Source organism: Bufo bufo, chromosome 2 (assembly GCF_905171765.1).
Source record: "Bufo bufo chromosome 2, aBufBuf1.1, whole genome shotgun sequence".
NCBI classification, from domain to species: Eukaryota; Metazoa; Chordata; class Amphibia; order Anura; family Bufonidae; genus Bufo; species Bufo bufo.
In genome coordinates this window covers 140860034-140887713 of record NC_053390.1, presented here as the reverse complement: position 1 = coordinate 140887713, position 27680 = coordinate 140860034, and the positions used below count along the sequence as shown (strand labels likewise).

The window sequence follows — 27680 nt, the reverse complement described above, 5'->3', positions numbered from 1 at the left end:
AGCCTCAACCTCATCCGGCTGAAACAGTTCGAGGATCTGTGTTCCACCCACTTCTGTAGCCCCCGGCCGGTATCTTCACTACAGCCCTTGCAGTACCTTTCACACAGTTTAGCAGCTCTTTGGACCAAATGACAATCAAGAAATGTTCAAGATTTTTGGTAATATACAGGGTATTTAAGTTTTCCTAAAGGGAATGTGCATTTAAAAAAAAAAAACAGGCCCACTGGCGACTGTTATCGCTTCTCCTTTGCACTGTGAACTGCTTTGATTATTGGTAGATACGTGGCTGCACATATATACAGTATATGCACTAGGCATCGACTGATATTGATTTTTTTTAGAGCCGATACTGATAATCTGAGAACTTTCAGGCCGATAACCGATAATTTATACCAATATTTTATATCTCATAATATATATATATGTCACTGAGGTGGTGGAAATTTGCATTTGGCACTAGTATATTATAAATGTAAATGATAAATTAATAAAGCCTTAGTTGGTACATTTATAATATCCTAGTGCCAAATGCCAATTTCCACACCATCCCCCCTCCTCACTGTCTTTATTAACCCTGATCAGACCTCAGATCAGACCTTTATTAACCCCTATCAGACCTCAGATGAAAAAATAAAAAAAACTCCTCACCTCTCCTGCGCCTCGGCTCCTCCTTATCTCCGGGTCCGGAGTCTCACTCCCCTGTCTTCTCCGGTCCGCGCTACACTGTCACCTGACAGCGTGCAGCGCCAAGTCATAGTGCGCGCACTACATCCTGACGCTTTACAGGGTCAGGACAGTGCAGCGCGGGCCCCATCAAAGCAGACCAGGGAGGGTGAGTATCGGAAGCGCTTGCTGCGCTTCTTCCCTGCTCCCGCCACCTGATGCATACTAGTGCACGCTTCCATAATGGAAGCGCTCACTAGTATTCGCTTTATACGCATTATCGGTATATCAGCAAGGTTAGATGCCGATATCGATAATGTACAAAATCCTGAATATCGGGCGATATTATCATTACTTCCGATAATCGGTCGATCCCTAATATGCACCCAGCAGTTTTGTACCTATGAAACTGGCTGACCTGTTGCATGTGCGCCTTGCAGCTGAAGGCATCTGTGTTGGTTTCAATGATGTCTTAATGCATGCAAATTAGCCTCTAGGAGCAACGGGGGCGTTGCCGTTACACCGAGAGGCTCTGCTTTCAGTGCAACTGTAAAAACCGCATAATGCCTTGCCCTGTCAATCAAAGTGCAGAGGGCGCGGCTGTTGCAGAGAAGGCGGAGCCTCTCGGTGTAACGGCAATGCCCCCATTGCTCCTAGAGGCTCATTTGCATATATTAAAACATCATTTTTCTCAGCAATGCGGGAACATATCAACATGAGACCAACACAGATGCCTTCAGCTGCCAAGCACACATGTAACAGGTCAGCCAGTGTCATGGGTACAAATCTGCTGACAGATGCCCTTAAAATAAATAAATCTATAGTGAGCCATCAAGTCAATGTTAGTCATCAAAGGAACTGAACCATGTGTAGGTTATGTACCAATATGAGCAGTTGGCACCAGCGAAGGACCATTCCCGACGGTCTCCTCTGCTTAATGTGTGATGTGCTAGAGCCATTTTCAGTGGTTACCTAATTACTAAACATTGCATTATGTTAGTGAGGACGGGGGTGGGCACCTGTGGGGTGGGCTGTATGTTAATTTCTAGACGTACGTATAGAAGAGTGTGTGTTCATATAGTTCTGTAAAGTAATTACATTTAGTTTGGCTTTGCGAGTCTTTTCATTACGCGTGTTAATCCTTTGCGCGGTCTAACTCCCTATATAACCACCCTCCTTCCAGTTCCATACGTAGCTGCAGAATACAAGGTTATACCTGGCACGAGGAGACCTGGGAAATCTCCACACATGTGCTATGGAAATGATTGCTCATTTAGTTTCTGCTATGCATTTAATTACAGAAGACTGAGAAAATGTGCAGTGCGGTGATAGAAGTCAATCAGATGAACCTGGGGAAACTAATCTGCTCGTGGTGTACTTATTATTGCAGCCATTGTGAGTCGAAGTAGGATTTAGTCAGTTCAGTGGGTCAAGTGCAGATTTCTTTCGTGTTCGGATGTGGTTTTCTCATTCTAATCAGTACAAATATGGTGTAATCTTGTTTCTCTTTTAATGAGTCGTTGGCCTTTTCTGAACCAAAACCATTTTGAGCATTTTATCTTTTCCTCAAGGTGTGTGATTGCCGAAGAACAATATTTATTTTATGTTATGCAAATTACATCATCCCGGGGGCACCCATGTGTATAGGTGGTCTTGGCCCTAATCAGTATAGAGCCTACTGATGCCGTACACGTTCAATAACTTAACGCCTAATGGCGGCCTATAGGTGCAGCTCATGGGGGTTGCTGCTTTCCGCTCCATACACGTCTCCGTGTACTGATGTGTCTCTTCAATCCAAAACAAATGTGGGAACACGATAGGAGTGCAAGAATTTTGGGAATTCCCCATTATGTGTTGAAGGATCCTATTTTGTTACAGAGTCTACATGGATAGAAGTTGCCTACTTCCCGTGGACCTTAAAGGGGATGTCTCACTTCATAAAATGGCATTTATCATGTAGAGAAAGTTAATACAAGGCACTTACTAATGTATTGTGATTATCCATATTGCCTCCTTTGCTGGATCGACTCATTTTTCCATTATATAGTGGAACAAAAGTGGAATTCGATTTAAATTTCAGGGAAAATTCAATTCATCTGTTTGAGTGTGAAGAGCCTCCACCATCTTGATTGAACATCCCGCACGAAATCCCGTGTGCGGTGACGTATGAGATTTCACGATGGAAGCTGCCTGCTCTTCTTCATCCAATAGATGAGGTTGAAGTTGATGATTTAATTTATAAATTTTTTATTTTACACTGTAATATTAATGTCAGATGGCACGATCCGCTATGAACGTGGCATCTGAGGGGTACAATGATTGCGTCGCTCCCCTATATCGCACCCACTACTTACAAAGAAATGCGCTTCATGACGTGTTTTGTAAAATTTGGTGAAGCAGCCGAATCTAATTTTCCAATACTTCACTCATCTCTAGTTACGACCCCCCTGCAATCCATCAGTGGTGACTGTGCTTGCACACTATAGGAAAAAGTGCTAGGCTGTCTGGTGGCCAGGACCATGGGAGTTCACATAGGCTTGTGCTTTTTTCCTATAGTGTCAAAGCACGGCCACCTTGGCTGAATTGCTGGGTAGTTGTAACCATGGAAATGGGAAGTGTATAATGTGATGGAAAAATGAATACAGCCAGCAAAGGAAGCAATATGGATAATAACAATACATTAGTAAGTGGCCCAGTCTAAGAGCTGCACGGGTCTCCCATGCAGCGAGGAGCGGGAACCCAGCTCTCACATGAGAGCCCCGGCCCTGCTCTAACAGCCGGGGCCGGCAGGAGTGCCGATCCGGGCTGTTTAACACTTTACATGCCGCAGGCAATGGTGCCTGCTGCATGTAAAGTGCTGAAAGAGGGAGCGGACTCCCTCTGTCTCCCATCGGCACCCCGCAAATGCGATCGCGGGGTGACGATGTGTTTGAAGGCTGCCTGGGGTCTGATGTAGGCCCCAGACCAGCCTTGAGTAATTTCCAGCTGGTCAATGTCAGAATCACATTGCCATTAAAATGCAATGCACTATAGGGATAGTGCATTGCATTTTAAAAGCAATCATAAAGCTGTCTGTTATAGTCCCCTTGTGGGACTATTAAATGGTAAAAAAAAAATAAACAATTATTCAATAAAAAAAATCCCATAAAAAAATTATGATTTTTTTTTTTTCATTTGACAATTCACTTTTCAATGAAAAAAATTCCCAATATGTTTGGCATTGCCGTGTCTGTAACGACCCGGACTACATGAATATTATGTAAATTATCCCCTATGGTGAACGCTGTAAAAAAAAACAAAAAAAAAAAACAGAATTGCTCATTTATTCTTTGTTGCCGCCGAAAAGACGTAATGACAAGCGTAATAAAAAGCGCCATTTACTCCAAAATGCCTGTAATCGTACTGACCAAGAGAATAAATAAATTGTTATTTATACCGAAAAATTAACGCTGTAAAATGTATAACGTAAAAGCGCAGTGGCAGTATTGCTGTTTTTTCCATCTCCCTCCCAGAAAGAGTTGATAAAAGTTAATCAAAAAGTTGTGTACCCCAAAATGGCTCCATTAAAAACTACAACTTGTCCCACAAAAAACAAGCCCTCCATAAAGCTATATTGACGGAAAAATAAAAAAGTTAGAGCTCTTGGAACGTGACGATAAAAGAAGGAAGAAAAACACTTGGTCAGTAAGGCCCAAAACAGGGGTTAATACAAGCCACTTATTAATATATTGTTATTATCCATATTTCCTCCTTAGCTGGCTGGATTCATTTTTCTATCACATTATACACTGCTCATTTCTATGGTTACAGACCACCCTGCAATCCATCAGTGGTGGTCGTACTTGCACAATATAGGAAAAAGCACTAGCACATGTGCCCTCCCATGGTCGCGGCCACCACAGAGGCCAACACTTCTTCCTATAGTGTGCAAGCACGACCACTACTGATGGATTGCAGGGTGGTCTGTAACCATGGAAACAAGCAGTGTATAATGTGATGGAAAAATTAGTCTAGACAGCAAAGGAAGCAATATGGATAATAACAATACATTAGTAAGTGGCTTGTATTAACGTTCTCTACATGATAAATGCCTCTTACTGAAGTGAGACAACCCCTTTAAGTCTCATATTCCACTAACTTGTGACAAAAAATAAAAAGTTCTATGAACTCACTATGCCCATCAGCGAATACCTTGGGGTCTCTTCTTTCCAAAATGGGGTCACTTGTGGGGTAGTTATACTGCCCTGGCATTCTAGGGGCCCAAATGTGTGGTAAGGAGTTTGAAATCAAATTCTGTAAAAAATGACCTGTGAAATCCGAAAGGTGCTCTTTGGAATATGGGCCCCTTTGCCCACCTAGGCTGCAAAAAAGTGTCACACATCTGGTATCTCCGTACTCAGGAGAAGGTGGGGAATGTGTTTTGGGGTGTCATTTTATATATACCCATGCTGGGTGAGAGAAATATCTTGGCAAAAGACAACTTTTCCCATTTTTTTATACAAAGTTGTCATTTGACCAAGATATTTATCTCACCCAGCATGGGTATATGTAAAAAGACACCCCAAAACACATTCCTCAACTTCTCCTGAATACGGCGATACCACATGTGTGACACTTTTTTGCAGCCTAGGTGGGCAAAGGGGCCCATATTCCAAAGAGCACCTTTCGGATTTCACAGGTCATTTTTTACTGAATTTGATTTCAAACTCCTTACCACACATTTGGGCCCCTAGAATACCAGGGCAGTATAACTACCCCACAAGTGACCCCATTTTGGAAAGAAGACACCCCAAGGTATTCCGTGAGGGGCATGGCGAGTTCCTAGAATTTTTTATTTTTTGTCACAAGTTAGTGGAAAATGATGATTTTTTTTTTTTTTTTTTTCATACAAAGTCTCATATTCCACAAACTTGTGACAAAAAATAAAAACTTCCATGAACTCACTATGCCCATCAGCGAATACCTTGGGGTCTCTTCTTTCCAAAATGGGGTCACTTGTGGGGTAGTTATACTGCCCTGGCATTCTAGGGGCCCAAATGTGTGGTAAGTAGGTAAATGACCTGTGAAATCCGAAAGGTGCTCTTTGGAATGTGGGCCCCTTTGCCCACCTAGGCTGCAAAAAAGTGTCACACATCTGGTATCTCTGTATTCAGGAGAAGTTGAGGAATGTGTTTTGGGGTGTCTTTTTACATATACCCATGCTGGGTGAGATAAATATCTTGGTCAAATGCCAACTTTGTATAAAAAAATGGGAAAAGTTGTCTTTTGCCAAGATATTTCTCTCACCCAGCATGGGTATATGTAAAATGACACCCCAAAACACATTCCCCAACTTCTCCCGATTACGGAGATACCAGATGTGTGACACTTTTTTGCAGCCTAGGTGGGCAAAGGGGCCCATATTCAAAAGAGCACCTTTCGGATTTCACAGGTCATTTTTTACAGAATTTGATTTCAAACTCCTTACCACACATTTGGGCCCCTAGAATGCCAGGGCAGTATAACTACCCCACAAGTGACCCCATTTTGGAAAGAAGAGACCCCAAGGTATTCGCTGATGGGCATAGTGAGTTCATGGAAGTTTTTATTTTTTGTCACAAGTTAGTGGAATATGAGACTTTGTATGAAAAAAAAAAAAAAAAAAAAAAATAAGCATTTTCCACTAACTTGTGACAAAAAATAAAAATTCTAGGAACTCGCCATGCCCTCACGGAATACCTTGGGGTGTCTTCTTTCCAAAATGGGGTCACTTGTGGGGTAGTTATACTGCCCTGGCATTTTCCAGGGGCCCTAATGTGTGGTAAGTAGGTAAATGACCTGTGAAATCCTAAAGGTGCTCTTTGGAATATGGGCCCCTTTGCCCACCTAGGCTGCAAAAAAGTGTCACACATGTGGTATCGCCGTATTCAGGAGAAGTTGGGGAATGTGTTTTGGGGTGTCATTTTACATATACCCATGCTGGGTGAGAGAAATATCTTGGCAAAAGACAACTTTTCCCATTTTTTTATACAAAGTTGGCATTTGACCAAGATATTTCTCTCACCCAGCATGGGTATATGTAAAATGACACCCCAAAACACATTCCCCAACTTCTCCTGAGTACGGCGATACCAGATGTGTGACACTTTTTTGCAGCCTAGATGCGCAAAGGTGCCCAAATTCCATTTAGGAGGGCATTTTTAGACATTTGGATACCAGACTTCTTCTCACGCTTTGGGGCCCCTAGAATGCCAGGGCAGTATAAATACCCCACATGTGACCCCATTTTGGAAAGAAGACACCCCAAGGTATTCAATGAGGGGCATGGCGAGTTCAAAGAAATTTTTTTTTTTTGGCACAAGTTAGCGGAAATTGATATTTTTAATTTTTTTCTCACAAAGTCTCCCGTTCCGCTAACTTGGGACAAAAATTTCAATCTTTCATGGACTCAATATGCCCCTCACGGAATACCTGGGGGTGTCTTCTTTCCGAAATGGGGTCACATGTGGGGTATTTATACTGCCCTGGCATTCTAGGGGCCCTAAAGCGTGAGAAGAAGTCTGGAATATAAATGTCTAAAAATTTTTACGCATTTGGATTCCGTGAGGGGTATGGTGAGTTCATGTGAGATTTTATTTTTTGACACAAGTTAGTGGAATATGAGACTTTGTAAGAAAAAAAAAAAAAAAATCCGCTAACTTGGGCCAAAAAAATATCTGAATGGAGCCTTACAGGGGGGTGATCAATGACAGGGGGGTTGATCAATGACAGGGGGGTTGATCAATGACAGGGGGTTGATCAATGACAGGGGGGTGATCAGGGAGTCTATATGGGGTGATCACCACAGTCATTGATCACGCCCGTGTAAGGCTTCATTCAGACGTCCGGATGCGTTTTGCGGATCCGATCCATCTATCAGTGCATCCGTAAAAATCATGCGGACATCTGAATGGAGCTTTACAGGGGGGTAATCAATGACAGGGGGGTAATCAGGGAGTCTATATGGGGTGATCACCACAGTCATTGATCATGCCCGTGTAAGGCTTCATTCAGACGTCCGGATGCGTTTTGCGGATCCGATCCATCTATCAGTGCATCCGTAAAAATCATGCGGACATCTGAATGGAGCTTTACAGGGGGGTAATCAATGACAGGGGGGTAATCAATGACAGGGGGGTGATCAGGGAGTCTATATGGGGTGATCACCACAGTCATTGATCATGCCCCTGTAAGGCTTCATTCAGACGTCCGGATGCGTTTTGCGGATCCGATCCATCTATCAGTGCATCCGTAAAAATCATGCGGACGTCTGAATGGAGCTTTACAGGGGGGTAATCAATGACAGGGGGGTGATCAGGGAGTCTATATGGGGTGATCACCACAGTCATTGATCACGCCCCTGTAAGGCTTCATTCAGACGTCCGGATGCGTTTTGCGGATCCGATCCATCTATCAGTGCATCCGTAAAAATCATGCGGACGTCTGAATGGAGCTTTACAGGGGGGTAATCAATGACAGGGGGGTAATCAATGACAGGGGGGTGATCAGGGAGTCTATATGGGGTGATCACCACAGTCATTGATCATGCCCCTGTGAGGCTTCATTCAGACGTCCGGATGCGTTTTGCGGATCCGATCCATCTATCAGTGCATCCGTAAAAATCATGCGGACATCTGAATGGAGCTTTACAGGGGGGTAATCAATGACAGGGGGGTGATCACCACAGTCATTGATCATGCCCCTGTAAGGCTTCATTCAGACGTCCGGATGCGTTTTGCGGATCCGATCCATCTATCAGTGCATCCGTAAAAATCATGCGGACGTCTGAATGGAGCTTTACAGGGGGGTAATCAATGACAGGGGGGTAATCAATGACAGGGGGGTGATCAGGGAGTCTATATGGGGTGATCACCACAGTCATTGATCATGCCCCTGTGAGGCTTCATTCAGACGTCCGGATGCGTTTTGCGGATCCGATCCATCTATCAGTGCATCCGTAAAAATCATGCGGACATCTGAATGGAGCTTTACAGGGGGGTGATCAGGGAGTCTATATGGGGTGATCACCACAGTCATTGATCATGCCCCTGTAAGGCTTCATTCAGACGTCCGGATGCGTTTTGCGGATCCGATCCATCTATCAGTGGATCCGTAAAAATCATGCGGACGTCTGAATGGAGCTTTACAGGGGGGTAATCAATGACAGGGGGGTAATCAATGACAGGGGGGTGATCAGGGAGTCTATATGGGGTGATCACCACAGTCATTGATCACGCCCCTGTAAGGCTTCATTCAGACGTCCGGATGCGTTTTGCGGATCCGATCCATCTATCAGTGGATCCGTAAAAATCATGCGGACGTCTGAATGGAGCTTTACAGGGGGTTGATCAATGACAGGGGGGTAATCAATGACAGGGGGGTGATCAGGGAGTCTATATGGGGTGATCAGGGGTGATTAGGGGTGATCAGGGGCTAATAAGGGGTTAATAAGTGACGGGGGGGGTGTAGTGTAGTGTAGTGGTGCTTGGTGCTACTTTACTGAGCTACCTGTGTCCTCTGGTGGTCGATCCAAACAAAGGGGACCACCAGAGGACCAGGTAGCAGGTATATTAGACGCTGTTATCAAAACAGCGTCTAATATACCTGTTAGGGAGGATCTAGTAACAAAGAATTTAGATGGCCAATGTCATTCAATAAACTTGTACTTATGTAATGGCCAATGTGTTAACTAGCAGAAGTGTAAATTTACCTAAAAATGCCTTTCTCGTGGAAAAAAAATTACTCCAAAGTGCTGTCCACCAGGGATCTTACTTCCCTCTAACTTTCTGTCCAATGTCTATTGACATGTGAAATCCGTGTCTAGCAGCAGAAACGCCTAGAAAAATTACAGGAAACGGGGATGGATCTTTGCTTGCAGCTGTCACTCTGCTTGAGAGATGGGTTTTTGGATAGGGTTGGCTTTACATTGCACATTTATTGCTTTATTTACAACTTTTTGCTGCTTTCTGATGGAGCCCTGAGTTTCACAAAAGCTTATACATGCTGATTTCCATATTTAGAGTTTCCCCCTTTTTTTTTTTTTGTTAAAGGGGCTAGCCCATGACTAATGTAAAAAATAAAAATCAGACATCATATATAGTCCATGACAATCTCTAACATAGCTAGAACCAGCCCTGTACCTCACATAGATCCAGCGATCTCCCCATTCATTGCTCTGCTAGATTTATATCAAGCTGACAGCTTAAGGGGAGTGGCTTTTCTACTGCAGCTAAGGGGGGCGTGTCCATGCTCTACCTATCACAGCTCAGGAGGCAGTTGAAAGATGAAACTGAGCATGTGCGGCCTTCTCAGTGAGCAGGTCAAAGAAATAAGAAATTAAGTGGCGCTATAAAGATACGTAGAAAAAGAAACAAATGCAATAGCACTCTGCAACCAGCATTCTGCCCTGCCTCTATGCTGGATGAGGCATTGGTGTACATTTTGGCCAAAGCGTAATAAGCCACTCACCACGTCAAGGTCGCCTCTATTGAGTGGTCCCTAACACTAGTTCCTACCTGTTTGTGGGCCATGACAGCCACACAAAGTCCAGGGAATGCAGGTGCAGCATGCACGCCAAGCACACTCTGCTTTTAACCCTGTCCGGTGCCATTACAGCTTTCATCGGATCCAGGGATGCAAGTACCAACATGCATGCTGAGCCCACTATATACTTCTCCTGGAGCCAAATGGCTACTAGTAGGTGCTATTTAAGCAGACTCAGTTTTATACTGACTTTAAAACTAGCCTCCCACATTTTTTCTTTGTAGTATATATTGGAGGCGTGGCGATCTCCATGCAGTCATGCACACCTGACCAGTCAATCTGTCCTGGAGGCTGGTTTTAAAGTCAGTATAAAACTGAGTCTGCTTAAATAGCAACTACTAGTAGCCATTTGGCTCCAGGAGAAGTATATAGTGGGCTCAGCATGCATGTTGGTACTTGCATCCCTGGATCCGATGAAAGCTGAGTGTGCTTGGCGTGCATGCTGCACCTGCATTCCCTGGACTTTGTGTGGCTGTCATGGCCCATGAACAGGTAGGAACTAGTGTTAGGGACCACTCCATAGAGGCGACCTTGACGTGGTGAGTGGCTTATTACGCTTTGGCCAAAATGTACACCAATGCCTCATCCAGCATAGAGGCAGGGCAGAATGCTGGTTGCAGAGTGCTATTGCATTTGTGTCTTTTTCTTTGTATATGTATTTCGCCATAGCGATGTGCACCTGCATACAGGGTTGTGCTGATTGAATCCCCCACATTTTTTCTTTGCTATAAAGATACGTTTTACTGAATAACTCCGTAGCTTGACAAAATTTTGAATTACATGCAATTACAAAAGTATTCAGATCTAGGTGCTGGTTTGCAAACTGTGGAATATTTTTCGCGGGACAGCCCCTTTAATTAAATTTGCATACAAATCTGCCTGTAGCATGTGGATTTTGCTGGCTTGTTCAACCCATCTCTATAGCCGAAAAAAGTAGGTAGGTTCAGACCTTATTCACTGCTTGTAGAGACAACCAAAGTGACAGCTGCAAGCAAAGACCTGCACCCAATACCTGTAGTACACCTTGGTGTCTCTACTGCTAGACACAGATTTCACTGAACTTCCGGTTCCCACCTGTCAACTTTCACATGTCCCTTGCTCCACTGCAGCCAATAACTGGTTTCAGTGGTGCGGTTTCCCCACAATGCTTGACCCAGCAGTGGCGTGCCGCTTAGGGACATGTCACTGCTGAAGCAAGTCATTGGCTGCAGCGGAGCAGATGAACCAGTCTGTGTCAATGTGACAGGCTTGGACTAGTAGTCCAGTAAAGACAGACAAATATGGCAAATAATGGGCAATGTGATCAGTGAAGAAAAGTAACATCTTCACATGTTCAATCTTATGCCACGCTAGCACCACTGCTTTGTGGTCCCTTCTGGTGCTACAGAGATGACATCACTTAAGTCCTTCATGTCACTGGTGTGGTCACATGCTGTACATGCAAGTGCCACTGCTGAGGCCAGTGATCTCCTCACTGCGTTACTGCGGGGACCTCCAGAGTAGTGTTGATGCTGTTAGGACTAGAACAGGTGAGTGTTACTTATTTTCTATTTTATCACATTCATTGCTTTTTGAAAATCCCATGCAACCCCTTAAAAAGCTGAATATTTATTCTGGAAACCTACCATTACATTACGAACATGTGGCTTATGCTGTTTTTTGTGTTTTTTTTTATGCAGATCTTCTTTCTAGAATAGACCTGGATGAACTGATGAAAAAAGATGAGCCACCTCTTGAATTCCCAGATAACTTGGAGGGGTTTGAATATGCCTTCAATGAAAGTAGGTTATATAGACACAACTCCAATTTTTCTATCCACCCCAGTATTTTCTGTTATATTATGAGGCAATGAACTGAATGTTACTACAAACAAAATTGAAAGCAGTATGAAGCTGGAGTTCTGCACCCCCTTTGTTCTGTCGGTCAGTAGTTTATTGGATTCATGGAAGTTGTAGATCGCTTTAGGCTTCATGCGCATGAACGTATTATTTATATGTCTGCTATCTGTGTTTCTTGTGGAAAGCACACTGACCTATTTATTTGTATGGGCCCATGCACACGTCAGTATTTTTTGTGGATCCATGTGACCATTTTGCAAATTTGTCCTATTCTGGTCCCTGTTGTGGACAAGAATAATTTCTATTGATGGGAGTGAGAAAAATAGGTAAAGCACATGGATGGTATCTGTATTTTGCGGACCATAGGCATGTGCATAAAGACTTAAAGGGATTGTCTCACTTCAGCAAGTGGCATTTTTTAATATATAGAGAAAGTTAATACAAGGCACTTACTAATGTACTTTTATTATCCATATTGCTTCTATTTCTGGCTTGATTCATTTTTCCATCACATTTATATGCTGCTTGTTTCCATGGTTACGACCACCCTCCAATCCACCAGCGGCGGCCGTGCTTGCACACTATAGGAAAAAGTGCCGGCCTCTCTGGTGGTCGAGACAGTGGGGAGCGCACATAGGCCGGAGTTTTCTCTTATCGTGTGCAAGCACAACCACCACCGCTGCTGGATTACAGGGTGGTCGTAACCATGGAAACAAACATTAGGAAGTGGTTTGTATTAACTTTCTCTACATGATAAATGCTATTTGCTGACGTGACACAACCCCATTTTAACATAAAGATTGTGTATGTTTTCTTTAATGGTCATTGTTTTACTCTCATTTGTGTTTGGTGTAGATGGTCAGCTGAGACATATTAAGACCGGAGAACCATTTGTCTTTAACTATCGAGAAGACTTGCATAGATGGAACCAGAAACGTTATGAGGCCCTTGGAGAGGTATGTTGTCATTAAGCAACCCCCCAACAGTACTAAATTATATGCATGACATGACATTTTATAGGCCTATATGTGTGTATTGTATGACGTGTTGAATGAAAAACACAAGAACGTATGTTGAGATTGGGGCTTATAATCCGAGATTCTTTTACAAAAGAACATGAGTTCCCGATTGCCGTGCATGTATTATTTAGTAGAATACTGATAAAGTACAGTTTTTGGCTATCTCTGTCAAAACCATAGGAGTGGACATGCATGCGCACTACAGCTTCATTCACGTAGGGGACTCAGGGTGTCCCCTCTGTCAGCCCCCCAACAATCATACATTTATCACCTAACTTGTGAGTTTAGAGGAAAACCCCTTTAATACATCGACAGAATAAGTGTTTTTATTTTCTGTAAATTCATGACCAAAGGTGACAGGACAGTTATTGTATTATCATCTGATAAAGTTTGAACGAAAACTTTCACAGCCTGAAACTTTTTAAGGCAAACATGTCTTCTCCAACTACAGTATTTCTACTGAACGGAGAAGAGACCTACTGACCTGACTGTTAACTCGAGGCTAGTTCTTCCATGTAGATCTATATCAGTGCACTGAGAAATCACTAGAGTCTAAATATGATTCAACTTTCTTGTTGAATTGTTGGACTTTTTTATATCTGCCCTATAGACAATAAATCCTTTTTATTGTGTTTTGTTAAGGACACGAACAAAACCGTCCCCCACCTGCCAGCAGATTTCTTCCATTCCCCGGACTCCCTCATAGTCTAAGCTGTAGGATTCTTTGAAGCAGTCGCAATTGTTCCTCTGTAGGCTATTAAAAAAAATCTAGAAGGCGGCTTAGCTGTCTGTGTCCTTTAGGCGTTATTGTATTTAACAAAATGTTATACAAAGTGTGATAAAATGATTGTAGTGGAGAAGAAAACCTCATGATATTAATGGCACTCTGCATCTGAAGCAAAAAGAAAAAAAGTGACTTTTCTAAAAGATGAAGTGTATTTTGTGCCGGAGTTGCTTGAAAGGTCTCCAAAGATTGTATTCTGTGTTTATTTAAATAGATGTTCCAAAAAAGCAAATAACAAGTTGAAATTTCTTAAGTACTGCAGATTTAACATGGCATCACGCAGGTTTTTGTCTTGGTACAAGAAACAAGTGACGAGTCATTTGACCACCTATGAGCGGCTAGTCCAGCTGTACACCACCAGTGGGATGAAGGTGGCCCATTGTCTGTCGCACTTTCTGTATTTCATCAAATATCTTGGGAATTCTTACATCATGTCTGCATACATTTTTTTGCTTGATGCAAACCATTGGTGTGTCGTGGATTTGAAGACTATGGTCCTTGCATGTCAACTGCAATGTAAATACATTTTATAAGGGAATGTGGGTTGTAAAGGTCTAGTCAGTCTGCAGAGAATACCAAAAATTATAGGAAAGGAAACGCAGCCACCATAGATCTGAAGAGGCATAAGTAACAGACAAGATGCATAGAGTTGCACTCTAGAAGCAGTGGTCACGGACGCTGCACACACTGATGGCTATTGGTTCCGCTCTCTGTCTTTTACCGGTCGGCAGAGGTCCTGACCACTAGCATCTTCTGTAGTCTGTGCTGCTCTGCTAGGCCTCCTTACCTGACTCTTCTTCCCCAGCCTATAGCTGGCGGTCCCTGGGTATTTAAGTATGCCTGAGCATTAGGTTCCTAATTTCTAGTTTACCAGCGAAGGTTCGTTATTCTGTCTGACTACCCTTGTACCGAACTTCTGTCTGACGACTGACTCTTCTCCTTCATCTGCCCAGACCATAGCTTGTATCTCACATTGACCCATTGCCACCTGTATGACCTCAGATTTGTTTCTTAGATAAGTTTGTACGCAGCCTGCCACAACCTCAGTCTGTCTCCTGACTACAAATATTACCGGACTCCTTGGTGCTTTGCACAGGTGTCTCTGACCTTTATGGGTTAGACACTAACTACACCAGGACTGTCTCAAGAGGTAGCAACTTAGTGGCTCCCCTGCAGCGGATACCAAATCCCTGTATAGGGGTTAAAGGTTCAAAACCAGGGGACTACCGGGTTAACGCCTTTTAGAGATAGCTCAAAGTCAAATCGGTTAGTTGATACAGTTGGTCCACACTCGCTGATCCGTAACACAGTGGTTAAAAGAAAACGTTATTGGGATATTTTTACACTAGCGTTGTTCGGATCGGGCAAACCATATGCAAACGGGAAATATGTTTTTTCCTGATCAGTTAGACGGATCCGGTGATATACTGGAACAGTCTCATCCGGTATCATCCGTAATATCTGATCCGGTATTTAAATTTTTTCAAAGATCAAAAACAAAAATAGCTCCTCCTATGTCTCGGCGCATGCGCAGACCAGAAAACCGGATCCGGCAACGCAGCAATTTCCGGAACACTTGGTACCGTATCCGGCATTAATACATCTCTATGGAAATTATTGCCGGATCCGGTATGTTATGGGATTTTGGCCGGAAGATGGATGGAAGAAGATGGATCTAGGAAAAAAGGAGGTTGGAGATAAAAGTACCAGGAGAAAGGGGCAGGAGTAAGAATCATTGGGTTTCTTACTTATTTATCAGGAGGGGAATTTTGAGTTTATTTTGTCTGCATTACTGTAATTTTTGGCAAATTTATCAAATGTTGCACATTGTTTGATAATGGGTCCGCCTGTGAGATCCATTTCAGGTCTCTCACAAGCGGCCCAAAACGGATCAGTTCAGCCCCAATACATTCTGAATGGATAAGGATCCGTTCAGAATGCATCAATTTGACTGCGTTTGGCCTCCTTTGCGTTTTTTAAACGGTCACTAAAACACAGCTTGCAGCGTTTTGGTGACCGTCTGACTATGCGGAGCCAAACAGATCCGTCCTGATCCGTTTTTACTGACCCAATATGGTCCAATTGAAAACTGATCCGTCCCCTATTGACTTTCAATGTAAGTCAGGACGGATCCGTTTTGACTTAGACTTTTATTTTAATTTTTTTGAAGAATAATACAAGCGTTTGCATTATCGGTGTGGATCCGTCTGTGCAGATACAAGACTGATCCGCACCAAACGCGAGTGTGAAAGTAGCCTAACCATGCCTACTTTCACACCTGCTTTTCAAAAGTGACAATAGTTGCATTCAGTCACAAAAAGGAGCAACTTTTTTTCATAAGAATGGCATGCACCAAAATTTTAATTTTCATTTTTGTTTTTGTTTACAGCACTTCATTTTTAGGGTGATTTGGCCTAAAGTTGGATATTCAAGCAAATCTGTCAGTGAAAGTTCAGAAGATGACTTATTGTTCAAATCACATTTTTATGTTAGGAGTTTGTTTGATTTCAGGAGGAAACTGGGCATCACATATGATCCACTTGCAACATAGAATAGATGGTTACTTACCTGACAGATCTCAGCCTCCCTACCAGGTTTCACTTACCCATCTGCACTGCTAGCGTCCACCATTGACTGGTCCATGTGGCTGCTGTAAAGAACATCTATGAAATGCTTCTAACAGTGGCTTAGGCAAGATGGCTGCTCCATAATGTACAGGAATAGAGTAAAGACATATCTATTTTTTATTGGCAATATACTAGTTTGTTATTTAAAGGGCTTGTCCGCTTTTTTATATTGATGACCTATCAGATTAGCCGGGGGCCATCTGCTGATCAGCTGTGCGAACAGAACGCAGCACTTGTACGAGCTCTGCCTTCTCTTCGCAGTATACCTGCTTGCCGCTGACATTACAGTAATGAACAGATGTAATTACAGATCCTCCGTCCCATTCACTTCAGTGGCACGGCTCCTTCCTATTCAACTCCTTATTGCTGCAGATTGGGTCAGAATGCCTCTTGTAGGTGGAGCGGACAGGTCTAGACAGCAGGGAGGTCATGTGTGGGGGCAGTCGTGTGCATGAGGCCTTTGAGATACAAAGAGTTCAATGCCTTGTCTATGGGTGTAATCTTTAAATCTACGGTAACACTTCTAGTAATGCTACTCCAGTTTTCCATAACCCCCCCCCCCCCCAACCACTGGAGTGATTTGGGGACTTTTTTGCAACATTTTTTTTAAATATCATATTCCTGGAGTAAAACTCATTAAAGGATTCTCTCATCCATGCCACCAATGTTTGATTTCCAGAATGGGACCCCCTTAGTGGAGTGGAGAGCATCTGCTCATGCGTGGGACTGCTGAAAATAGTTGAGGGCTGGCAGTCCCATAGACGTGAATGGAGCAGTGGCCGCACTTGCATGGTGCGCTGTCCATTCTGTGGGACTTCCAAAAACGCCCATCGAAATGAATGGAGAGCACGCAGCACATTATCAGTGAGCTCTCCTTCACTTTGGGGAGCCTGTTCTGGAGGTGGGACCTGCACCTATCTGACATTGGTGGCATGCCATCAATGGGTCAGATGAGACAATCTCTTTAACATGGCTATCCACGGCCACTTTCCACCTCCTTAAAAAAAAAAAAAAAGGCACAACTATTTTGTGCAAGACATCTCAAAAATTTGTGAAAGCCCTATATTGTGACTTTTTGAAGACAGAAGTCTGAGTACACGGCATGATAAATTCCTTTCTAAGGCCCCTTTCACACGAGCGAGTTTTCCGCGTGGGTGCAATGCGTGGTGTGAACACATTGCACCCGCACTAAATCCTGACCCATCCATTTCAATGGGTTTGTGTACATGATAGTTTTTTTTTTTTTCACACATCAGTTCTGCGTTGCGTGAAAAGCGCAGCATGTTCTATATTCAGCGTTTTTGACGCAGCCCTGGCCCCGTAGAAGTAAATGGGGATTCAGTGAAAAACGCATTGTATCCGCAAACAAGTGTGGATGCAATGCGTTTTTTACTGATGGTTGCTAAGAGATGTTGTTTATAAACCTTTAGGCCACTTTCAGATGGGCGTCACATTTTGGCTCTGGATGCGTCCCGGGTGTATTGTAGCAAACCAGCGCGAGTAGGTGCGCGAGTAGGTGCGCAATTGCAGTCCGTTTTGACTGCGTTTGCGTTCCGTTCAGTTTTTATCGCGCTGGTGTAATGTGTTAAAAACTGAATGTGGTACCCAGACCCGAACTTCTTCATTGAAGTTCAGGTTTGGGTTCAAGGTTGTGTAGATTGTATTATTTTCCTGTATAACCTGGTTATAAGGGAAAATAATAGCATTCTTAATACAGAATGCTTACTAAAATAGGGCTGGAGGGGTTAAAAAATGTTTTTTAAATAATTTAAATCACCTTAATCCACTTGTTCGCGCAGCCCGGCTTCTCTTCTGCCTTCATATGTGAGGAAAAGGACCTGTGGTGACGTCACTGCGCTCATCACACCATGGTGCTGTCACGGATGGTGTACAGGAAACAAGACAATACCATATAAACAATGTCTCTCTGGATCCACAACTAAGGAACAAAGGGAGACCCCTGCAATAGACCTGCCGCTCTCCCTCACTGCTCAGCCTATGCGAACACCCCAAAGGTGGATGGCCGCATATCCACGTTCCTCGGCTATCTATTACCTGAAGACCCTACTATAGTGAAGGGACACGACCACCGGCTCCCTACACTGACACGGAGGGTGTCAGGGTCACCTGGATCCAGAAAAGATAAAATCATAAATACATAAACAGCACTTATCTTGCAGACGAATGACGACTGGGAACTGGGAACAGCATGCACACACACTCCAGGAAGTTGTATCAGCCGCACACTACTGCATTATGGGGAGGAACTTAAAGGGTAGCGATCAGTCTAACTGCATGACAGCTGAGATAGACTAACGAGATGAGAAACTAAACCAAAACAAAGAAATTCAAGGAGGAGGATCTGAGAAGCTCCTGTGAGCGCTTCTCAGCTGTCTGGCTGTGACAGGTGCTGGATCATGTGATGGACCATGTGATGAGCGCAGTGACATCATCACAGGTCCTTTTCCTCACAGATGAAGATAGAAGAGAAGCCGGGCTTTGTGAACAAGTGGATTAAGGTGAGTTACATTATTATTTATTATTTTTTTTAACCCCTCCAGCCCTATTTTAGTAAGCATTCTGTATTAAGAATGCTATTATTTTCCCTTATAACCATGTTATAAGGGAAAATAATAATGATCGGGTCCCCATCCCGATCATCTCCTAGCAACCATGCGTGAAAATTGCACCGCATCTGCACTTGCTTGCGGATGCTTGCGATTTTCACGCAGCCCCATTCATTTCTATGGGTCCTGCGTTGTGTGAAAAACGCACAAAGTAGAGCATGCTGCGATTTTCACGCAACGCACAAGTGATGAGTGAAAATTACCGCTCATGTGCACAGCCCCATAGAAATGAATGGGTCCGGATTCAGTGCGGGTGCAATGCGTTCACCTCACACATTGCATCCGCGCGGAAATCTCACCCGTGTGAAAGAGACCTTAGTTTTTTTTAATCACGCGTGTGAAAAACGCATCAAAATGGATTGCACTCGCGCAGAAAAAACTGAACAACTGAACGCAATCGCAGACAAAACTGACTGAACTTGCTTGCAAAATGCTGCGAGTTTCACTGAACACATCCGGACCTAATCCGTCATGCTCGTGTGAAAGAGGCCTAAGGCTTTATTCAGAAGAGCAGTATAAGGCTATATGCGCACACACGTTGTTTGTTTCCGTGTCCGTTCCGGTTTTTTTGCCGATAGGATGCGGACCCATCCTTTTCAATGGGTCGGCAAAAAAAAGCAGACAGCACATAGTGTTCTGTCCGCATCAGTATGACCATTCCGTAGCCCCGCAAAAAAAAAAATAGAACCTGTCCTATTCTTGTCCGTTTTAGGCATTGTTACAATGGATCTGCAAAAAAAACCGATGTCATCCATTATTTTTTATTTTTTTTTGCAGACAGCCAAACACATACGGTCGTGTGCGTGTAGCCTAAAACTCAGTTTTCCATTTCAATAAAATGTTTAACGTTCTGCACATAGATGTAATCTGTGTGCTGTAAGTATTTTTTTCAAACCCTTTAACCTGAATGGGTCTAGAGAAATAATCAGACCAACATAGTGCATTCTGCAATGGTCTATATCAGTGGTGGCGAACCTATGGCACGGGTGCCAGAGGCGGTACTCCGAGCTCTCTCTGTGGGCACCAGCACCCTGGAAACAGTCTACGGCGTACCAATAAGACTTAGACCTTTCCTGCCATTCATCAGCACAGGGCGCACTATAAACGGCACTGAATGTAGGGCAGGATATTATAGCTAGAGGATAAAGTACATGGAAGATATACTATAGGGGACTGTAGTATTCAGGGTAAATTGCCGTGTTGGCACTTTGCAATAAGTGGGTTTTGGGTTGCAGTTTGGGCACTCGGCCTGTAAACGGTTTGCCATGACTGGCCTATATGGAAAATTGGACATGTGAGTTGGCCAAGTGACCATGTGGATGTGTCTGTCCTCAGTCTGTGTGCAGAGATGAATTAGCTCTTAATTCATTAATAGTAAAGACCTTGCAGTAATACCTGAGCCGTGGTAATATTACTAGAAGGTCATTTTAAGACTTTACTATGAGGAGGCGTTATGTGCCGTTTTAAGAGCCTTCTTTGAATAGCTCCATACACCTCTTCAACCATTGAGGGAGCCTCCTTATTGCCGTGGAAAGGGTGGGTTTGATACTGGACTAAATAACACAGTTAAGACTTCAGATTGTTATCTTACGGCTATGAACAGACAATATACTTCTGAGCAAACAGTATTTTTAGATGTCGCCACGAATGAACAGTTTACATCTTGGAGCCTTTGCTTTAAAACCTGTAATTGGTAGTGGTGAAGCATTAATCTCTTCTCTGAAATGCTGATTATATTGCCAGCGTGTGGTTAAAAAACTGCTTATTTGCAAGCAAATAAGGAGACAGTCTTTTCACAAATATGCTTTCACCTCCAAAAAGAGTATTTGAATATTCCTGAATTCAACTGGACCGTTGAAAGGTCCCACACCAAAAACCAGTGTAGCTACCCTACATTGAAGCTCTTCCTTTCATCACCCAAGTTTTTCTCTTTTTGTATTTTCTATTTTTTGCATTTTTTTTTTATTTAGACTTTTTCCATAAACCTTAAACATGAGTTGTTTTTCTTAAAATAATCAGGAAGAAATTGCAACAGAGACACAAACAGCTGTTTTGTACTTTTCTGTGTTATTGTAATGGAGTGTGTCAGCATGTTTCTTCACCGTACAGCTTTCAGGTTTGAGGTGTTTATTGGCTATTAATTATTAAGTGTTCTTGCATGGCAAGACTACTTACTGTTATCTCACATATATATTATTATTATTATAGCCAAATTTACCACCCTAACTCCTCCCACTGTTTTTACACTACATAGACAGTAATATACCGAAATGTGCCGATTGGTGTGCGATTACTTTGTGGAACATTTCGCCGAATGGTTCACAAAATATCGGCGTTTTTGTGGCGAAATTGGTCCCATAGGAATGAATGGCGGAATGTTCAAAACTAGCGTGGGAGCTGAAAAATCAGGACATGATTTCTAAACTGCCACCACTCCCTCATTTTCAAGCCCATCTACACAAATCTTATATCAAAACGTTCAGCTATCCCTGCTGCCACTAAAAATGTCGGCTAAGCCATAGTCCTGATAGTTTTCACAATATGACCATTTGTTTGCAACTCACGCCGCCGATTGACATTCATTGAAACTCCACTCTAGCCGCCTCAAATTTGAATGGCAATTTCTAAACTGCGACTGTGCCTTCATTTTCAATATTTTACAGACATACTATGCATCAGAATGTAGGTCTGGGTCTTGGGATTCTCACAATATAAAGCTCTTCGCTGTAGGATTTATAATTTTTAAACTACAACCGTTTGAAGATGGCAACCGCCAGTGAAGTGAGCAAGTTGGAGCAGTTTGTTTTTAACCGCTCTTCTCTGCCCTTGCTGTAGAGCGAGTTGCCATAGGAACCCAGGTGTGTGAGCAGCCAGCAGAGTGACAAAAGCTAGAGTGTGAGCTGAAAAATCAGGACATGATTTCTAAACGGACACCACTCCCTCATTTTCAAGCCCACCTACACAAATCGGCTGCTAATGTTTTTTATAAATGTATGTTTTAATGTAACTGTGTATCACTTTGGGCATCAACATTGCAATAAAATGTGCTATATAAATAAATAAAAGTTGAAATGCATTTCTCACTCTATCAAGCTTGCCATGTGCACTTTTTAAATTTGATTAATCAATTGGTGAGTGTAATGTTTAATATCTTTACTCACTTCAAACACTCCACACAGTTACTCTGCCCACTCCATAAAGTTACTCTGCCCAGTCCAACCTTTCCACAGTTACTCCAGCCACTCCAACCACACAACAGTTATTCAAGCCACTCCACCCAGTTACTCCGCCCACTCCAGTTGTAGACTACTGGTGGAGGCAAGAACACTTCACACAATTTCCCCAGAAATTTTAGCTTTTCTAGTTTATTTTTTTCTTTTGCACAGTTGTAAAATCCATTTTAAAGATTAGAAGACTTTTCATTATGCATTCATGGCCTCAGAGTCTATTGAACCTGTTTAGGGTTGCATTGTTTTTGCCATCTTTGTGAAGATTTCTGTCCAGAGGAACGCTTTTGAAGAAATCTACAAGCACCTCTATTATCCTACCTAATCTGATTATATCCCATCAGAATGAGGTTTTGATCTATATATCATTTTTGTATTGACTGTTTTGTGAGTGCTATTATTTTTACTGATTTTCTCTTTAAATACATCCGCATTCATTTATCATGGCATGCAAGATGTGTTTGTCCAGAAAAGTGAAGGGAGAGCAGCCATGCATGCATGGCCACTCTCGATTCACCGCTATGGGAATTTAAAAAAAATAGCAGAGTGCTGGCTCGGCTATTTCCAGCAGTTCCGTAAAAAAGTGAATGGAGAGGTGGGCATGTATGCACTGTGTGCTCTCCATTCACCGCTATGGGACTATCACACTTGCTCGACTATTTTCGGAACTCTTATAGCAATGAATGGAGAGCTTGCTGCATATGTGTGATCCTTTGATTGAGGGGCCCTATTCTGATGATAGGTGCAGGTATCACTTCTGGGACCCGCTCTTATCTGACATTGATGACATCCTAGTGATATGCCATCAGTGTTCAAGATGGTAATACCCCTTCATGCATTACCACTTACATGTATGTGATAATGTGTTAGGGCTTGTATGGAGCGGGCTCCAGTAGTGATGGCTGTATAAAGCGATCGCGGCATCGGTGAGGTAAGGCAGGGGGAGCCGCATCCGATCTGAGCCCCCGCAGTGAAAATGCTGGGCTCTGATCGGTTACCATGACAACCTGGGGCCTGCTGAGGCTTCCCAGGGCTGTCATAGTAATCTGCCTGCTGAGCTATACACGAGGCATAGCTCAGCAGATAGAGCGGCAGAATCACATTCACCCTTTTTCAATTTGAGTGAACGGGACAAGGAATCAAAAGATCCCAGGTTCTATCCCCCTTAAGGGGTTTAAATGTTTTATTGTAAAAAGTAAAAAACAAAAAACAAAACATAAAATACTTTTAAAGTTTTAAATCACCCCTCCTTTCCCAATTTAACATATATTAAAAAAGACATAGGTATTGCCGCATCTGAAAATGTCTGAACTATTAAAATATTTTTTCAATTTCGCCTCACAAAGGATTTTTTCATGCTTTCCAATACAAAACATGATAAATTTAAAAGGTGCCATTAAAAAAAATACAACTTGTTCCACCAAAACATAAGCCCTCCCATGACTACGTGAGCGGAAAATTAAAAAAAGGTCTGGCTCTTTGAACTTGGGGAGCAGAAAAAACTAGAAATGGGTTTGGTCTTGAAGAGGTTAAGAGTTTTCAATTTACAGATCACAGAAACAGAGTTTGGGAGGGCTATATACTGTGCTTTTAGATCTATCTGTAAAAAAACCTGTGTGTCATTTGCTCTGAATGCATCAGCTCTTCAGAGTGGTTTTATTCAGATGCCTTTTTCAGCTAGATGTAAGGTCCCCAATCTCCGGTTCTGGGTGTCGGAGAGTGGGATCTCTTGTCACCCAGTAGTGTAATCCAATTCTTTATAGATATCTTTGTTAATTTGCAGCACTCTCATGAGGATAGACTCATCCTGTAGAAATTGTAAAGGACTGGTTTCATAATGTAACAAACTTTAAGCCAAAATTATTAACTGAGCGATTAACGTTCATTAGGAATTCTCCATGAACACCTGCTACAACGCAATGGAGAGCTAATAGCCAGGCAAACTCATTTATTAACATTTTGAAAACCAATCTCAGACACAATGATTTTTGCCAGTGTAATTCATTGGCATTGGTTAAAAAAAAATCATTCTGTATGTCAGGCAAGCATGCAGTGTTGTGTGTGTGGTACGGCAGATTAAAGAAAATCTGCTACATTGTATAAAAAATACACTATACAATTTCAGTATCCGAGGCGTTAAGTGTATGGTCACAAGGGGCTTGGAAGCGGCCGCCCTGCAGCCGAAAACTGTGCAGCCATGTCCACTGCGGCAGTATCATGTTAACTCATTCGATTGTTAGTTATTAGGTGTCCATTCTTTATGTCCCTATAGTTTGTCCCTAAGTTACCGCATGGCCATTAACACCACATTCATAAATAACCAGTTTGGTTGTAATGAAGTAATATGGCACCACCCCAGCTGGCATGGCTGCATTGTTCTTAGCAGCACAGTGGCACGGTCTTGTCGGCTGCATGGCCACGTCACGTGACCGTACTCTTAAAGTTTAACTAGGATTTCAGAAAGTCAAGTTCCAAATACATAAAATTCCTTTGCCTAAAACCATGTAGGGGGTAATTTACTAACCAGAAATATGCCTATATTAGGCGTATTTCTGGTGCAGATTGCAGCGCAAAGTTTCTTTGTGCCGCAATCTGAGACTTTTCCCCGCTCACGCCAGGTCTAAAAAAGTGGGCAGGTCAGTCTCATTTACCATTTTCTACACCTGGTTTAGGCGTAGAAAATGGTATAAGACAGCAAGGAAGCTGGCTTACATTTAGAAGCGGCGGTGGATCTGCCAAATTTATTTAGAGGCTGGCGCCTCTACATACGGTAACTCCGGCAGATCCACCGCCAACTATAGGGGTTATTAAGACTGGCGTCTAAAGCGGCCGGTCTTAATAAATGACTCCCATAGTTACTATCTGGTGCCTCAGTCGCAAAATGACATATATAAATTATATAAATAAAATATATAATACTAAAAAAGTATAAGGCATGACTGTTATGCCTTTATATTGGCACTTCCACCACACAGCTGATAAATGCATGAACTCCACTAACAATGCAACACTTGAAGGGAATCTGTCAGCAGTTTTGACCAACTGCTGGCAGCACTAGGTAGGGGCTGTGGAGAACAGTACAAACATTCCATTTGTGAAGCTTCTATCAGTCGAAGGGAGAATATGGGCTTTTATTCTGGTAGATTTTGCTCCTTCAAATGGACAACAGAAGACACTTCACTATGAAGTGCTCTCTGCATTGTCCTGCTTCAAAACCCCTCCCGTCTCCTCGCAGCTGTAGTCGTCTCCTGGTTGGATGCTACTGGTGTCAGAGCAAAGGGGAGGGGCTGTCAGGCAACTCCATGCAGAGAGCACTACACAGTGAAGCTCCTCCTCCTGGGCGCTTAAGGAGCAGAATAAAAAAATCATATTCTCACTACTCCTGATAATAAAAGCTACTTTGCAAATACACAGATTGACATTTGTATAGAGAAAAACGCAAACATTTTTTTGATAAGGATCAGTTGGAAAAAAATGGTTTGTAGCGCAAAATGAGCACAATATAATAATAATTAAAATTGCACACAAAGATGTCCATAGCCTTTGATGTTATCGACATGCATTTATTTTCTCTTACATGATGCTTATCAGTGTTTTATGATGCTATCTTTTCTAATGACAGATTATAACGAAGCACGTTTACGAATTATTGGAAAAAGACTGTGATCTACAGAAGGTGTATCTACCGGTGAGTCATTTTTATTGGTAAATTCTTTCAATTTCCATGTGCTGTTTTTTTAGGTAATATGATCAAAACAGGAGAGTTGTAATATAGGCAATGGGAGACATTTATCAAACTGGTGTAAAGTAGAACTGGCTTAGTTGCCCATAGCAACCAATCAGATTCCACCTTTCATTTTCCAAAGGAGCTGTGAAAAATGAATGGTGGAATCTGATTGGTTGTTATTGGCAACTAAGCCAGTTCTAGTTTACACCAGTTTGATATCCTGAGGATAGGTCATCAATATCAGATCGGCGAGGGTCCGGCACCCCTGCCCATCAGGTGTATGAGGAGACGGCTGGTGAAGGGCAAACACACCGTCTCCCTTCTCTCCTCCTGCTCGCTGCTGTATGTCTATGGGACAGCATTGCATGCTCCGTCTCCTCATACAGCTGATCGGAGGGGGTGCTGGGTGTCTGACCCCCGCTGATCTGATATCCTGAGATTAGGTTATGAGTAGAAAAAGCCTGGACAACCCCTTTAAGGGGGCACTTTCCTCAGAAAGGGGAACTGTTATTAAACCTAATGTTCATAGAAAACGTTTTTTGTTTTAGAATTTTTGCTTGTTTCTCTTTTTCCGATCAGCAGTCATTGGAAATTAAATGTAAAATATTGCCCTTCTGTAGCAGTCAGCACAGAGAGATATAATTCCTATATGTATAGCATTTATTAGTTTAATGTGTCACACTAATGGAGTCTCCTCTGGATAGAGCATCAGTATCTGACCGGTGGGGGTCCGAAACCCGGGACCCTGACGATCATCTGTTTGAGAAGAGACTGGCGCTCCTGTGAGCTCTGGGGCTTTCTAGCAGCTCACCAAGCGCAGCACCATACATTGTAAGGCGGCTGTGCTTCACTTAAATGGGGCTGAGCTGCACCTAGGCCTGTGACCGATGAATATGTTGTCACCTAGCCTAGGAAAAGCTGGAGAAGGCTGTGGTGGTGCTGCGAGCTCTGCTGCCTTCTCAAACAGCTGATCGTGGGGTCCTGGGTGTCGGAACCCCACCTGAGGATAGGTCATCAGAAAAAAAAACCTTTAAGTCCAAATAAAGAGGTAGTTAAAGAGCCAAAACAGAAAGTAGAAAATATGGACTGACTTAAAAAAAAAAATAATAATCTGGAAAACCATCTACGAGTTTGTTTTTTGGGTAAAAAAATGTAACTGACATAGTGTAGTCACAAACGGCCTGTTAATAATATGTGATTTTTTATTTTTTTTTATATGTCGGCGGCACATTGGAAGAAACATGTTTTCACCGCTTTATATTTTATTCTTTGGATAGGCCATCAGTAATAGATTGGAGGATCTGGTCCCAGCCCCCATGATCCACTCCTTTATGACCACGGTATTGTCTGTTGATCTCTTACTTTCCGGTTGCAAGGTTTCCCATAAAGTCATGATCAGGCACAAACAAGTCTTGGGGGTTTCACTGTCTTTGAACAAGTCCGTGTTGCAGCTTGTAGACTTTGTATACTTTGACCTATCACTGTTGCATAGTATCACATAAGGGACCTGTTTGGCGTCAAAATATATAGATGGAGACAGGAAGAGCACTTGATGAATATGCAGACGACGTTTTGGGCCCGCACTAAGGCAAAGCCGATTCCATTGT

General features: G+C 42.8%; 1 protein-coding gene across 1 annotated transcript in view; it reads left to right on the top strand.

Annotated features, from left to right (window-relative positions):
* FAM172A (family with sequence similarity 172 member A) overlaps positions 1–27680 on the top strand; it is a 579235-nt gene that overhangs the window by 47298 nt on the left and 504257 nt on the right. The window contains exons 3-5 of the mRNA XM_040421544.1: positions 11904–12005; positions 12918–13018; positions 25969–26034. Of these exons, the coding sequence (XP_040277478.1) occupies positions 11904–12005; positions 12918–13018; positions 25969–26034 (269 nt within the window). The remainder of the gene's footprint in view (positions 1–11903; positions 12006–12917; positions 13019–25968; positions 26035–27680) is intronic.